This window comes from Nipponia nippon, unplaced genomic scaffold (assembly GCF_047370975.1).
Source record: "Nipponia nippon isolate SJK-2023a ecotype South Korea unplaced genomic scaffold, ASM4737097v1 scaffold_3, whole genome shotgun sequence".
Classification (NCBI taxonomy): Eukaryota; Metazoa; Chordata; class Aves; order Pelecaniformes; family Threskiornithidae; genus Nipponia; species Nipponia nippon.
This window is the reverse complement of record NW_028262347.1, coordinates 45,936,937-45,951,905: the sequence shown is the minus strand read 5'-3', so window position 1 is coordinate 45,951,905 and position 14,969 is coordinate 45,936,937. Positions and strand designations below refer to the sequence as shown.

General features: G+C 39.4%; 1 protein-coding gene across 10 annotated transcripts in view; it reads right to left on the bottom strand.

The window, feature by feature from the left end:
- Positions 1 to 14,969, bottom strand: part of TMTC2 (transmembrane O-mannosyltransferase targeting cadherins 2) — a 259,383-nt gene that overhangs the window by 104,319 nt on the left and 140,095 nt on the right. For all 10 annotated transcript variants that reach the window (XM_087767467.1, XM_087767469.1, XM_087767470.1 and 7 more), the window contains one exon: positions 4,564 to 5,392. In XM_087767467.1, the coding sequence (XP_087623593.1) occupies positions 4,564 to 5,392 (829 nt within the window). The remainder of the gene's footprint in view (positions 1 to 4,563; positions 5,393 to 14,969) is intronic.

Genomic DNA, 14,969 nt, shown 5'->3' with positions numbered 1-14,969 from the left:
TTTATCTTGAAGTAGGACTGTAAGAGGTAATATTAATTTTAAACCACAGATGATCTGAATGATTTTGCCAGAGAGAATTTTTTTTTTTTTTTTAATCTTTGTGTCAATCACCTGTCAGGAACATCTAGGCAATTTGACTTCGACAGTAGAGTTTATTTGAACCAAGAAATTCTACCCTCTCACCCCAACTTTGTCTTCATGTAACAGATACTAAGGATTTTTTTTTTTTTTCCTGCAGAACTGAGTCAGAAAGGAATGAATCACATATTCAGGTCCCACTGACCTGCCCAAAACGTGAACATATGGTGTTTCATTAACACTAATACGTGATGGAACAAGGACAAACATCTGAGCAACATACAGAACTGGTTCTGAAGCCAAAAGCTCTAATGCCAACTTAAACCAGTGCCATGTGCAAGACAGGGCTTATCAGACTGGGTATAGCACCACAATAATGTGGTAATACTGCTTTTGGAAGCAGCGTAGTATCTCTTTCTTGCTGTATGTTCCATTGCAAAAATAGTAGTCACATATATGAATTTAGCAAGACTTGAATTCATGGTTAAAGTTAAGCACCCACTTGGTGTAGCAGGTCAACTAGTTCCAGGAAGGATATTCAAAGCTTATTTATAAATGTCACAGCAAACACCAGGAGACTAAAATTTCATCAGTAAATATGACCAAGCAACTAATACCTCTGCAGCAGTCTAACAGTCTAAGCCTCTCTCTGTTATCTTCTACTTCTTTAATCAACGTCTGTAACAGTACAGCAAATATATCTGAACATCAAAGATCATTATGATGTGGAGTGCAAGGTACAAAATGGCCCAGAGGAAAAAGATTATGCTTTTTAAAGCCAACTTTTGGAACTACAGAGAAAACTAGAGATAAGAAGGCATAATGAGAACAATTATTTTGTGTATCATTATAATTTTATATTAAACACAAGGTAATCATCACCACAGAATGACTCTCAGTTTAACTGAAAAAGATGTGACAGCTACCGCCCATTTTTAACTTTTTTGTTTATTTTTACATTTTGGGAGGCTTCCTTCACTACAAAAGAACTCTCAAATAATGTGAGCTGTTTTATATCAGTTGAGCTACTCATTAAGTTGAAGGCAGCACAGAGAAAACACTTGCGCCTTTCCCTCCCTAGTGTCAAAACATGTACACAGCCACTTCAGGATCCATAAACTACATTAATCAATCTTGCCTATTTTTCCCCAAGTGCTGACAAACTGTAACAAGGCAAGCCTCAGATCACTTTAGAGAGATTTGAAATACTAGTCATAACCAAAACAGCAGACGAACAAGCCCAGTAACAGATACAGCTAAGGCATCCCAAGTCCTCATTACGACTCCACTGGCTAAGGGCCGGCAGCTGCCTGCCGCACAGCGAGGCAGCCAGGAAAGCCAGCACATGCACCACGGCTCGAAGGTGGTGTCACCACCTTCTACTCACTTGACTCTCCCATGATGTATTATGGATTTTTTTTGAGAGATGTGCCATGCAACGTGCTTTTGAGTGTTTTTTCTACATTGTCAGTGATTGACAAGAACAACCTGGAAAAATGTAAATTGCAGAAAGGCTGTGGCTGCCTGCAAGGATAGGGGCTTTCTCCCCTGAGGCAGAACACTACTCTGCCTGCACTGCCTGCAAGGTGCCCATGAGGGGGCTAGAAGAAAGTGCTGGCAAGGCGCTGATCACCCATTTCTTCACTGAGGATTGAAGATGGAGAAGCCGCTGAACAGCTTTGCCTGAAAGTCCCACAGAAGCAGAGATTATATTATTACACGTACTACAACGCAAAGGACCTGATTATAAACCATCACCACTTCCGAAGCAGTTCAGTCGCATTAGTACACAAATACACCTGTGCTAATAGCTTGCCTCTCAAATGACCTTATTAGTACAGCACACCAACTCAATGTTGTTGCACAGCACCCAGCCGCAGAGTGGCTTTCATCCTGCTAGGCCAGAATACAGATGGATTTGGAATAAAACAGATCGGCTCCTTCCTTTAGCAAAATCAGTCTTTGCAGATTTCTCTTTCTTTATCGGTTCCCACAGAGGGAGTTTTTGAAGGAATCCCTCTTTGCTTTTTAGCCTAGGACAGAAGAAGCTCTTGTTCAGAAGCTCTTTGCAGGAGAAGAGAAGCAGAACCGTCAGGGAAAATTATCCCACTGCTCAAAAATGATCAGAAGTAAGAAAATACTCATGAGGAGGAACGGCTGCTAGTTGTGGAAAACAGAAACGAGGAGTGGGAGCCTCTTCTTAACAGCCTAAAAGGAAGGAAAACACTTCTCCACTCTACCGTTTGACTGAGCAGTCCATTGTCTCGCTGTCTGAATAGCCTATTTATCACTAGCATTCATAAAACTGAAAAAGAGAGGCAAACAAAAATAAATTGTTTTTCCTACGTCAACCTCATTTAATTACTGAAGAGTATTTTGAATTGTTGATCTCCTAATGCTTTGGCAGGATTGGCAGCCAGTCTGGTCCAGTCAGGCTTGCCTGATTCTATGAGAAATAGAAAATAAAATTAGCATAGTCAAAGCCAGGGATAATCTAGGAAGTATTCACAATAATGAATAGAGTTGGGTGACAGGTCGCTTTAGCTGGGAGTTTCTGATACCCAGCCTTGTTACAATGTGTGTGGGCTAGTAAATATTCAGCAGAAGTTTAACAGGATATTTTAAGGAGATTTACAGTTGGCTCAGTCATGTCTATATCACCACAGTGACATGCTGTCTTTGCTTTTGCATATCTTACAAGAAACTTAATGTCAGCTTATATGGCAAGAAACCAGACAATCATATATACGTAAGTCTGTGCATACTGAAATGTGTATGGTGAGAATACCTCGCCTTGTCTCCTGGGAGCATAATATCCAGTAGTCTAATTTCCAGACAACGCTGCAGCCAATCCTGCTATTGCACAAAAACTAGATTTTTTTTTTTTTCTTTTTAATCACAAAAACTGGCTCAAAGCAAGCAGACAACTATTAATACAGTCTGGGATACCTGGCGATCTCCACCAAGGACAAAAATGGAACACACGTTAACTATTTACTCAAGCGCACACACACTTTTCTTTCCAAGGAATACCAACATTTTAATGCAAGCTTTACATCGTCACCAATCTGGTAAATCTCACAGCATCATATAATCACTCTGGTGTGCTATCTTACTGTTTAGTTACTTCTCTTTATTTCTTGCCCTCCTGCACTAGTTTTGAAAAAAAGTAAAAGAAATGGGATGTGCTTGTTCACAGTTAACAAAAAGTCACTTACTGCAGCAAGTTTAATAACCTTACCTAGGACGACAAAGCATATGAAGAAGAGTTACAAGACCAGACTGACAATTGACAAGCTACTATAATGCTGCTTTGCAAGGCATCTTATCTGCCAAATCTACTTTTTCACTCCCTATCAGCTCACAGTAACACCTGCATTTGCCTCTTGCTATCACAGCTTTTAAGACTATGGTATGATATAACTGTCTAACCAAGAAGCATACCTCTGTCAGCAGATGACTTTGCATCATATAATGGGTTCTGAGCAAAGAACTGGAAAAACTCAAGTGCGATATGTTCAAGCACTGTCAAATTTTCCTTTCAGAGAAAGGCAAAGCAGTCAAGTCATCCCTTCTCACTTCTGATGAATTGTGAATAACAAAGGTTTAGTTAATACCTACACTGCACTCACAGGTGGTATTTTGACTGTTCTCACATAAATTTGCTTGTATGCCAAGAGCAGTACAGCCAGACAACATGGAGTTCAGGATCCCAGCTGGATCTGCTGTATATGCTGAAACCACAGAGCCACAGCTAAACATTGTTACTGATCCCTAAACTAGCCAGTTTACTGCCTGTTTCAATGTTGTTTGCACTAGCCGTAGTCACATTTCATTACAGCATAGATACAACCTTTGAGAGAAGTAGCTGGGCAATGTTACGAATAGCTGGCATTTATACATTAACAGGAAGGCGTAAGTATTTGACAATAACTCTTTACAGTACTTGTATGCAGGAGGAACTACAGTAATTTCCTAGGCTGAATAATATGACCTCATTTCCTCGTTTTTATTATGTAGTATTGACGTTATTTGCATCAGATGAAATAGAAAATAGCACCTCCCTGATGCTGTCCTTTACTATTTCTTCTATTTTTGTAGTCATAGAGACCAGAACATTTGGTGACCATTTGAAAAACCTTCATTAGGGTGATAGATACCAGAATCCAAATAGAAAATTACGAGGGTGGGGTATGCAATATTAACAATGCATCTTTAATTCCAAAATGCAGAACTAAGATCAATGAAAAAGAAAGTATCTTCTTACCTCAGGATCTCATTTTCTTCATGTTAATGCCAAAACTGTAACACCTAATCATAACACATGCCTGCTTTTCCTCATTTTTTACTAATGTACATACTACTGCAACTTAAAAGGACATTTCCTGAAGTATCCTCTTTAGATATAGCTGATAAAATCAGACAATTCAAAGGCAAAGAGAGATAGGAATAGATAAAACATTCACCATAAACAGCAAAAATTACCTTTAGCAGGGTTTACTTTTATCCCTGATCTATACAGCATCTCCTCATTCTGCCAGTCCCCATTCCTGACAACAGTCTTGAGTCCATAGAAAACAATTAATGCAGCAGTGGAACAAAAAACCAAGTTCTTCAGAAAGCGCTTTTGGGCTTTGACATAAAGGGCCCTGACACCTACTGTAACCAGCAGGCAGAAGCCCATACTAGGAACATACAGCACACGCTCTGCTATTACAAAGCCAACATAGAAAAATAGGTTTGTGGCAGGAACAAAGGGCACTATTAACAAAGACAGAGACAGAATCACAATGTTCTCAGTTGAAGGAAGCTGCAGTTTCTGCATTTCATGCTTTTTTATACCATTCTCTTCTTTTGATGCAAAGCTTGACTTCACCTCCAGTGTCCTGTACTCCATCTCTGAGTGGCAGCTATGCCCATTAGCATTCTGCTTGCCGTTCATTACAGTTCTCCCATTGCATTCTCTCTCATTGCTGGAGCCCTTCAAGCTAAAGTAGGCAAGGAGGAGGAGTCCAGCATAGAAGGCCACAGTGTGTAGGTTCCTCCAGTCGCTGACTGCTTTCAGAAGAGGCACAGCATCCATAGACCAGTCAAAGCTGAGGGTATCTGGGCACAGCAACAGCCAGAGGTTCTTGGTTGGCAGGTAAAAGAAGGTCAGCGTACGCGTGAGAAAACTGTCTGAGTCAGCTGCTGGATTGTCAGAATTGGAGAAACTTGGGGGCTTGTTGCCCATCCAGTATAAGCGGGCACCCAGCAGTGCAGTCCCCCAGGAGGTCAATAAACCAATGCTGAAAAAGAGGGTCAAATTCTTTCTCTGGAAAAAAAAAAAAAAAGAAAAAATCCATCAGTATAAATCAACACCAGGTGTTTAATTCTGTAAATTATAAACAAAAGGAACTGAGAAATATCTGACAAAACTTTTTTTTGGTAATAGAAACTAGCACTATAGATCTCGGTCTCTGACATTTGGATCACAAAATGTTGGGGTATGCTGTTGACCATGCACTAAAAGAACAGGCTCTTTCATTTAAGCTGTATCAAGCTTGTATCAGTCATGCTTTGAGAGATCTTAGGGCTGTCAGTCCTTGCTTAAGATTTAGTTGCATAACCCTTCAAAAACTCTCTATTTTAGAGGAATTTATGGAACCTTACAACGGTTCCTACATAACCTCCCAAATCCTTTCTTTGCTCCTGGCTGTGGCCAAAACACCAGTTGGCCTTACCTAGATTTAAAGTTTAAAGAATGTTCCAGTTCTGTTTTCCCTAATGAAAGTCTCTCCTACGGTATTTCACCTGAGAACCAAATAAACTTTCCAAGAAGGTAAGAGAGGAAAACAGACACAAATTCCATGTTTAGGTCTTCCAGCTCCTACCTAGTAACTACAATGATCATTTGGAGCCTTCTGATCTGCCTACTACTGAAAGCCCCACTTCATTTTGCATCTCACAGCCAAAGAATATGTTGTGTTTTTTCTTCAAGCACACCTTATTAAATAAGGGCTCTAAAACCTTTCACATCTTCATATCCATCTAAATAATACTATGTGAAGCATGCAGCTGCCTCCACCTACCCATGTCATCATGCTAGCAACTCAAAGAACCTCCACTTATTTATGGAATAACTCAACATTTGCCAGCTGGAGCTGCTTGTTGGGTTCCCCCTCACTGCATCTGAAAGTGCTTACTTATTCAAAGGCTTGCAGAAACATACCACTTCTGCCTAAATGAAAATCAGGAAGCAAGATTCTGTCACCTATTTCTAGGACTGATGAGCTTAAGTTCTGCTCTCAATTACACGGGCACCCTAAATGAAAGCTGGTTTGGGTTACTCTCTCTTTGCAGAAGAAACTATAAAAGCTAAAATACGTGTATTTTTACATTTCAATTTCTCAGATACCTTTTGTAAGAAAAGAAAAACTATTTGCCAAATACCTCCAGATACAGTGTAAGCATTTTGACAATCTTTTCCTCCCATTATTACAAAGAATTATTTGTCAATCATTTTTCATTTTATTAGGTCTGGTTTTTTCCATCTCACACTACACATTCCCGAGATGTTTATTCAAGGTTTCCTCAGTTATTCAGAAGCAGGACCTCATGCTGGAATGTTTTATCTTATTTCTTTCAAAGAGCTTATTTTTCTCCTTTGTGAGGGAACTCTCCCCTTGATATCAAGAAATACAGATGATTGTGCTGCTCCATTTTAGGTCAATTATTAATAGTTTTCTACCATCAGGTTACTGATGTTCCAGTAACAACATGTGGTCTGGTCATCATAATTTATCTGCTTATCTCATGAAGAAATTTATTCCTTTTCACATTTCTATAGAGTTTGTCCTTGTGAAGTTTAAAATATTTAATGGCAGTTAGATTAATTCATTCAATTTTGAGGTAATATGGAAGAATTCAATGGAGGCATTAGTAGGGAACAAACAAATTTATAATGAGAGTACTTACATACTTGTATCAGAACCACCTAAAAAAAGCTGGCACTTGTTATACATGAAGCAAAGCCTGAATCCACATATTTCATTTGCCATATTAATTCCAGTTTGATTTATTAGCTTTTGTACATTTCTATATCCTGGCAAATGAACAATTTTTTGGTAATAAATCAACCAAAACCCACATCTACACTTTCTGATGAATATACTCCCTGGAAAGCCTACTGTAACAACCTCCTTTTATTTGTAAGCTGGGTAATACTTCACAACTCATCTCAGGTACTGTTTCATCCCTGCCTGCCAGGACTGTTTAAATGCCTTCAATGTTATAAAGCTGTGTAAACTGGTTATCACCGAAACTCCCAACTAAGTTTATATTTGGAATGAAAAGCTTATTCAGATTTCAGGGATTTGCATGTATGCCCTCATATTAAAACCTTATGTCCCTGGTTCAACTTGTCCTTTCATTCCCATCATATTTTGCTACATGAGAATTTTTCTGCCCACCCCTCTGGCTCAATTATTTTCTAGTTTGTTTCCTTCAAACATGCATATAAACAACTCTCAAATGTTAAATGCGACCTTCTTTTGCTCTTTTTATTCATCCTTCTACAGTCTCTTAAGAGGAGGCTGCTTAGACAGAAAGAGGCTGGGAAGTGGAACATGGTTTTTTTTGTCCATTTGCTTGTTTGTTTTAATTAGAAAATCAGTGCAGGGCTTTCCTGGAAGGCTATATACCACTGAAAAGATTAAGACATCCCAAATACCAAGCAAGCGAAACTTGATTAACAGATGAGAAGTGAGCTTTCATAGATTGCTTAGACTGTTTTGTTATTTTGTTAAAACTTACTTAACAACCGGAAGAAAATCTCCCTTTGCTAAAGGTCTAACAATTGCACTTTTCAATTTTTCACTGAGAAAGTTCACATTACGAAGTTCTTTGACAAAACCATGCTAGAGCAGCTATGCCATTCCTCATAGATAATAGAGAAATCTACTAAAAACTTTCAGATCATCTTCATACATAGTAAAAGAGTAACAATGAAAAGCTTGCCTCTTGCTCCTAGCCCTAGAATGCAAACAATCTGTACCTCAGAGCTAATCCGTCCTCACTGCTGGAGTAATTATTTGCAGCCTCCCTTTTAAGCTTAAATATAAGATCTGCAAGGTGCAGATCCTCACGCTTCTTGGTTCTACAAAGAACACAACGTATCTAAATACAGTATTGTGTTTCGTGCTTTAACAATACTTTTCAATTTTTTTTTTTTTTTTTAAACGTTTTACACCAGCGTCGAATTATCTAAGGATTCACTCGTGGAGTTCAGAGGTAGGTGATTTTCCTAACCAGCATATCAATTTATCATGCTGTAAAATAATAGTTAACTAAAGAAGGAGCTCTGGTGGATTCTTTAGCTTAATGAACTGGCTACAGGAGCATAGTGCAACTATCCTCTGATTGCCTCAGGCAGAAATGGTTTGCATCCTTCCCCAGAAACTTTTTCAGACATGGGTCTTCTCAAAGGCCAGTAGCTTTACATCTTTTAAAAATTAACTACACATTAACTACAGCTACCAATAACCTCTGTAACACTCATGCCATTATAAATTTTCAGATTTCAAAGAAGATCCTGTGGATTCAGTCTAAAACGAAAATCCTCCCTAACACTTAAACTTCTGTCATAAAACTTAAAGTAGGATGCTTTTTTTGTTTTGTTTTGTTTGGTTTTTTTTAAAATCACACATAGATAGCACTGGCTCAGAAAGGGAATGACAGACTCATTCCCCTTTTTACCTCTCTCAACACTCATGACTTTTGTACAGCTTTTACCCTCTGCACTAATATAGTCAGAGATAATTAAAAAGGTTTAGCTCACATTTTGGCTTTACTTTCTTCTAGGCTTTGTATAGTGAACCAAAGGAAAAAAAAAATGGTTACAGCAACTTATTAAAATTAAATAATATGATCAGTTCCCCAGTAGACTGCCTGCAAATAAAGTGCTTTCAAAATGACCTCTGCTCAGACAAGCACTTTCACTAGCAACTCTTCCTCTGAGCCCCCTGACAGCCTGTGCTCCTCTGACTGTGTACATTTAGTGTAGCCCAGCAGCAGGAAGAGATCCTCTGTAATGCTTGGCAGAAAGGATTTGGATTACTATACTCATGAGTCCTAATCCAGCCCATCTGCCATATGTTTTGACACCCCCATAAATCCTCTAGCCTTTCATAAGTAGTCATTTTCATCTGGGGAAAAAATGAGCACTGATTTAGATCAGATTTAACATCTCTCCTGCCTGCTAACAGTCAAGTACCACCACTGCAATTTTAGTGTTTGTGACGGCAGAAACCTTTTTTATCTCCCTACCAAAATCCATCTGCATGACCCACCCACATTGCACATTTCCCTTGCATTAAATCCTAATTCCTCACTCCATTATACTGCTCTTAAATAAGGCACTGCAGCAGACTTCTTGATTGGGCAGCCCCTGCCAAAGCTCAGTCATCACCTAAGCAGTATCCAAAGCATTTTCGAAAGACACTATTCTTTTAACCTCACTTTGTCCATTTTACAAAGCAGCATTAAATATGGCACATGGTCAACACAGCCCAGATCTCAAAATCACCAGGGCTAACCACACACAAAATGTTATTTTTAGAACTCAGGAAATGCAGAAAAGAAAGCAGAGAAGTCACCAGGCATTACTTGCAGGAGTTTCTTTTCCAACTTAGAGCTCCTTGAATATCTGCTGGCTTGAGAACTGGGGCTTCCCAAAGTAGCAAAACGCTGCCAAATCACTAGACTGACAGTATCTTGTTTCCACAATAGGTAGAGGCTCCTGGATCACAGCTCAGCCAAGTTTGAGCTGAACTAAAGTTCAAAATGTATCCACACCAGGGATGAAGCTATTTGCCACAACCCCTGCTGGGTCATAGTACCGAGCTGGAAGTGGCCTTTACTGCTCCCCTTCCACTTGCCCAGTTTGTTCCTGCTCGCACGACCCACTAAATGAGGTTCACTCCTGTACATTGGCAATACAACAACAGCTGGCCTGAAGGTCTATTCTTCCTCTGAGTTGGAACTCTGTCTATAGCTTATCCAATATTGTAACCAACTGTACATATTAAATGACATTTACTTCTAGTGTTATGAACCCACACAATTCTTCCTCAACAAGGAAATCAGTGCATTCATATAACAGCTGAAGATTATGTGTGCATATTTTGATTGTAATTAGCAAGTAGCACAAGCTAAGCAGTCCTTATTGCTGTTGACTTGCCTTACTAAAATTTAAATTGAGTTACAAATACTGGCATTTAAAATTGCTCACCATCTTCCTCTAAAATCTTTAATTCTTTAATATGAATCTTTAAATTAAAAAGAAAAACAAACCCTTTAACCTCTCAGCTGAAAAAATAGTTATAAGGACTACAGGGGAAAAGATAAATTGCATTAAGCGTAGAAATTGTATGAATGACTGGAGGTAGTACAAGACTAGAAGGGACTACAGTAGCTTGATAAATCTGTGAGCATAATCAGTGCAACAGAGAAGGCGCTCTCTGAGGGTAAGTCTACACAGGCAAATGCAGCATGACAATGGTGATGCTATGGATATCTACCCAGGGTTAATCCATCTATCTGCAGCAGCAAGAACTTAACAAAGGATGTTAGAAGCCCACTGGGACCAAAAGACATTCCTGAACTGCCAGACTGCTCAGGAATGCTGTCCAGCACTACTGTTACCAGCGCACAGGTTGATAGATGGGGCAACAGTCATACCTACGTTTCATTTAAAAAGCATCATCTCATTTGGGTCCAGCACTTCGGTCACAACAACCCCATGCAATGCTACAGGCTGGAGGAAGAGTGGCTGGAGAGCTGCCTGGCAGAAAAGGACCTGGGGGTCTTGGTCGACAGCTGGCAGAATATGAGCCGGCACTGTGCCCAGGTGGCCAAGGCAGCCAATGGCATCCTGGCTTATATCAGGAATAGTGTGGCCATCAGGACCAGGGAGGTGATCATCACCCTGTACTCGGCACTGGTGAGGCTGCACCTCGAATACTGTGTTCAGTTTCGGACCCCTCACTACAAGAAGGACATCGAGGTGCTGGAGTGCGTCCAAAGAAGAGCAATGAAGCTGGTGAAGGGTCTGGAGCACAAGTCTTAAAAGAAGCAGCTGGGGTTGTTTAGCCTGGAGAAGAGAAGGCTGAGGGGAGACCTTATTGCTCTCTACAACTACCTGGAAGGAGGTTGTAGTCAGGTGGGGGGCGGTCTCTTCTCCCATGGTAGGAAAAGAGGAAACAGCCTCAAGTTGCACAAGGGCAGGTTTGGATTGGATACTAGGAAAAATTTCTTCACCAAAAGGGTTATCAAGCATTGGAACAGCGTACCCAGGGAACTGGTTGAGTCCCATCCCTGGAGGCATTTAAAAGACATGTAGACATGGCACTTAGGGACATAGTTTAGTGGTGGACTTCACAGTGTTAGGTTTACGGTTGGACTCAATGATCTTAAGGGTCTTTTCCAAGCTAAGTGATTCTGTGATTCTATGATTTGAGAGGTTTTTGCAGTGAAGGAAGGGTGCTGTACTTTCTGCACTAGCCAAAATGCTAACAGCTCACTGAACATGCAAGTGTTTTGGAAGGCAGAACTGGAATTCAAAATGATCTTGAAAAAACAGAGAAATGTTCAGAAAAATAATCCTGTATAAAAGGCAGGGGCAATTCTGACTGCTTAAAGCTACACAAATATGACATGTGGAACAAGTAGTTGGCTCTTCTTCAGAGAAGCGTCGGGGATTATCACAGATCACAAGCAACTCTCTTAAACCACTGCTAAAAAGGTAAACACTGTACTGAGACTACAGATGAAAGCACACCCTTCAAGACATGTGAAGTAATCCTTCCACTCTTCTCAATACTAGTAAATCCTAGAAGTGTCTGGTTCCAGCACAGAACTTTCAGAAATAAATGGAGGAACTGGAAAGAGGTCAGAAGAGGGGAATGAGACTGATTAGTCATCTAGAAAAACATGTCCCATGAGGCAAAAATGAAGAACATAAGCTGTTTAGACATGACAGCTGCCTTCTAGTACACAAATGACTGCTGCAAACAGGAAAGGAATAATCTGTTATCTATATCCATGTCCAAAGGATAAGAATAATAAGCTTCATTTCAAGAAAGGAAGATTCAGGTCAGCTATGAAGAGATGCTTTCCACTGCTTGATACAGGGATGTGCTGGAAAAATTTGCCATGGAGGTTGGCTCTATGGCTTTATGGTGCCTTTAAGAATACATTACACGTGTAACTTGTGGGAAAGACAGAAGCATCGTCAGTCCTGGTTTAGGGACAGAATGATGCTCTGTATGGCCTCGAGGTAACTTCTGGGCATAACTTCCTCTGATAACCATAACAGTATCATCAGCATTTCTACTGAAAAGAAGCATACTTTTCTCTCTTTGTGACCTTTTGAAATATAACCCATCCACACTCTGGTCATTTCTGCATTAAGTACTAGAGCTTCCTGCAATCCTACTTTGTCTTAACATTTGTTTCACTTTCCTCCAACTCAGGCAAAATGTTAGTTAATATGATCCTCATGTTTTGATCCCCCAGTCACATTAGCATCTTCTGAACATCTCTAAAATCCACCTCTTACTAACACTTCTTTTTTCCCCAATTGTGCAAATGTGCAAATCCATGACATTTTCTTTAATAAAAAAAAAAAAAACCTCAATCTTATATAACAATGGTTTGCACTCTTCATGTATCCATCAGTTTAAAGGTGATCTCTGCCCTTAAGACATTCTCTCATCCCAGAGCACATTTCTTCAAAACTACTGTGTATAAATAATTCTGCAAAGTAAAAAAAAAAAAAAAAAAAAAGGGGGGGGGCAAAAAAAAGATTAATAAAAACAATCTTGGAGAGTCAATGAATTATTTCTAACCTGGCCACCATAATGTAAAAACGGCTTTTTTTTCTCGCTAGATTTCCTGTTCTGCCCTTCTCCATAAGCATCCTTCTACCCCTAGATACATGCACACATGATGTTGCAAAAATAAAACACATAGAAAGGCAGATATTTTATGCTGAAAGCTTTAGTTCAACATCAAACAATGTAAATATTCATTTCTATTTGCTATAATTGCTATTATTATTCAGGCTTTCTGGTTGGTAGAATAGTGCCAGCGATGTCAGCAATTTACACCAGCTCATGGCCACATTTCCAGCTTACCAAGTGAGAATGTTAACAGCAATATTGACTCAAAGAATTGGCACTATAATGTTATAACTTCTTGATAACATACAAGATATAAAAAAGAAGTTAAGGAAAAAAGAGTAAAAGTAAATAATCCAAGTAAGACTCTGCAAAAAGCTAACAGCATACATAATGAGACAAAAAGCATGCTTGAAATTTTTAAAAACTCTTATTATCAACACGCTAAGAAACCCAACTAGCACACAAACGCACAACGTGACAGAGCAATTCATATAAGTTCAAAGGGAACCAAGGCAAAACTCCAGCTGCGTAAAAGAGCACCAGTTTGCCTCTGCCGCATGGACTACAAGGAAGCAGGACAGCCTCAGAGATGGGTGGCACAGCTGAGGTGGGCAGCACAGCTCAGCACTAGGCCTGAGCAACTTGATGAGTACGTCTGCACAACCCCAAGGAGAAAGGCAGCTTTGCCCAGGTCCTACTGGGAAGGCAAAGGCTGCACCTGCTGTAGGGCCAGGCTGTCCTCTTGAGTAACAAACACACCTGAAAAAGAGTACCCAAGGCTGAGGCCCACCGTATCATTTGTATCTCCTACACCATATTAAGTAAATCTGACCTGACAGTGCTGTCGAACTACTTATCCTGTATGAAGTGTTGGCAACTTATTAAAGCCCTGCTCACCTGAATGGATGTATATACGTTTTTATCTCTACGGGAAGTTTGGGCTGCTCTTCTGTACCATGTACAGGCATGCTTAAGAAAAAAAGGAAGCAAAGTAGGGTACTGCAATCCTACCTATAAACCTACCACCAAAAATTATTATGGCACATTTCATGTTTCCTATGCTACCAGGATGGCAATAAAGGAAAATTAAAGCCTAAGAGCTGGTTTAATATGCAGTGGGAGAAAAACACACACTATAAGAATGTAAATAGACACATACTTTTTAAGTGACTAATGCAAATAGAAATGGATTTTATGAGCAAAAATGTCATTCAATCCCAGATTAAGACTCTGGCAATGACTAAGCAACTTTATCAGGCCAGTAGAAGAAAGTCATCAATACCCAATTTCTGTACATAGGATAAATAGTTGGTTCTAGTTTTGACAGAACAACCTATCTAGGTGTAATAGAAATCCATCAGCTGGAAGCCCATCAAGCTGCAAAATTCAGTTTCTACAGTGGATAACAAGCAGCATATTATGTGGTTTTTTGTTTTTCCCTTTGCCAACTGAAAAATTGAGGTGTTTTGTTTGTTCTATCTGTACCTTTAAAATGTAGCAAAAGAACAAGCACCAAAGCTATCTTGAAACTGTATTCATAACAAAGAAAATATATTACAAATTTGAACACTTAATTGTAATTCTTCTAGTAAAGTTAAACACCTACAACATTTTCAAAAAGAGAAACACAGATAATATTGAAAGCCCACATGAAATACAGAAGCTGCTTATCAACTCAGAAGGTGCTTTATATTATTAAGAAAGATTCATTTAAGATGATACAAGTAGTTACTTTTTTCCTTTGAAAAAAGAATACTTAAAGCTGGTTTTGGTGCAGTTATTTTATTTTCAGATTCTACTGGTTCAGCAAGATAGGGGGAAAAAAATTTGTTAAGTGACTCAGAACCTATTTGTGCGACAAACTGAATACAGGCTATGTTGTGACTAGAAAAATTATTTAAAAAAAAATCCCCCCCCTTCTACACCCACCCACGAAACACATTTATTTAT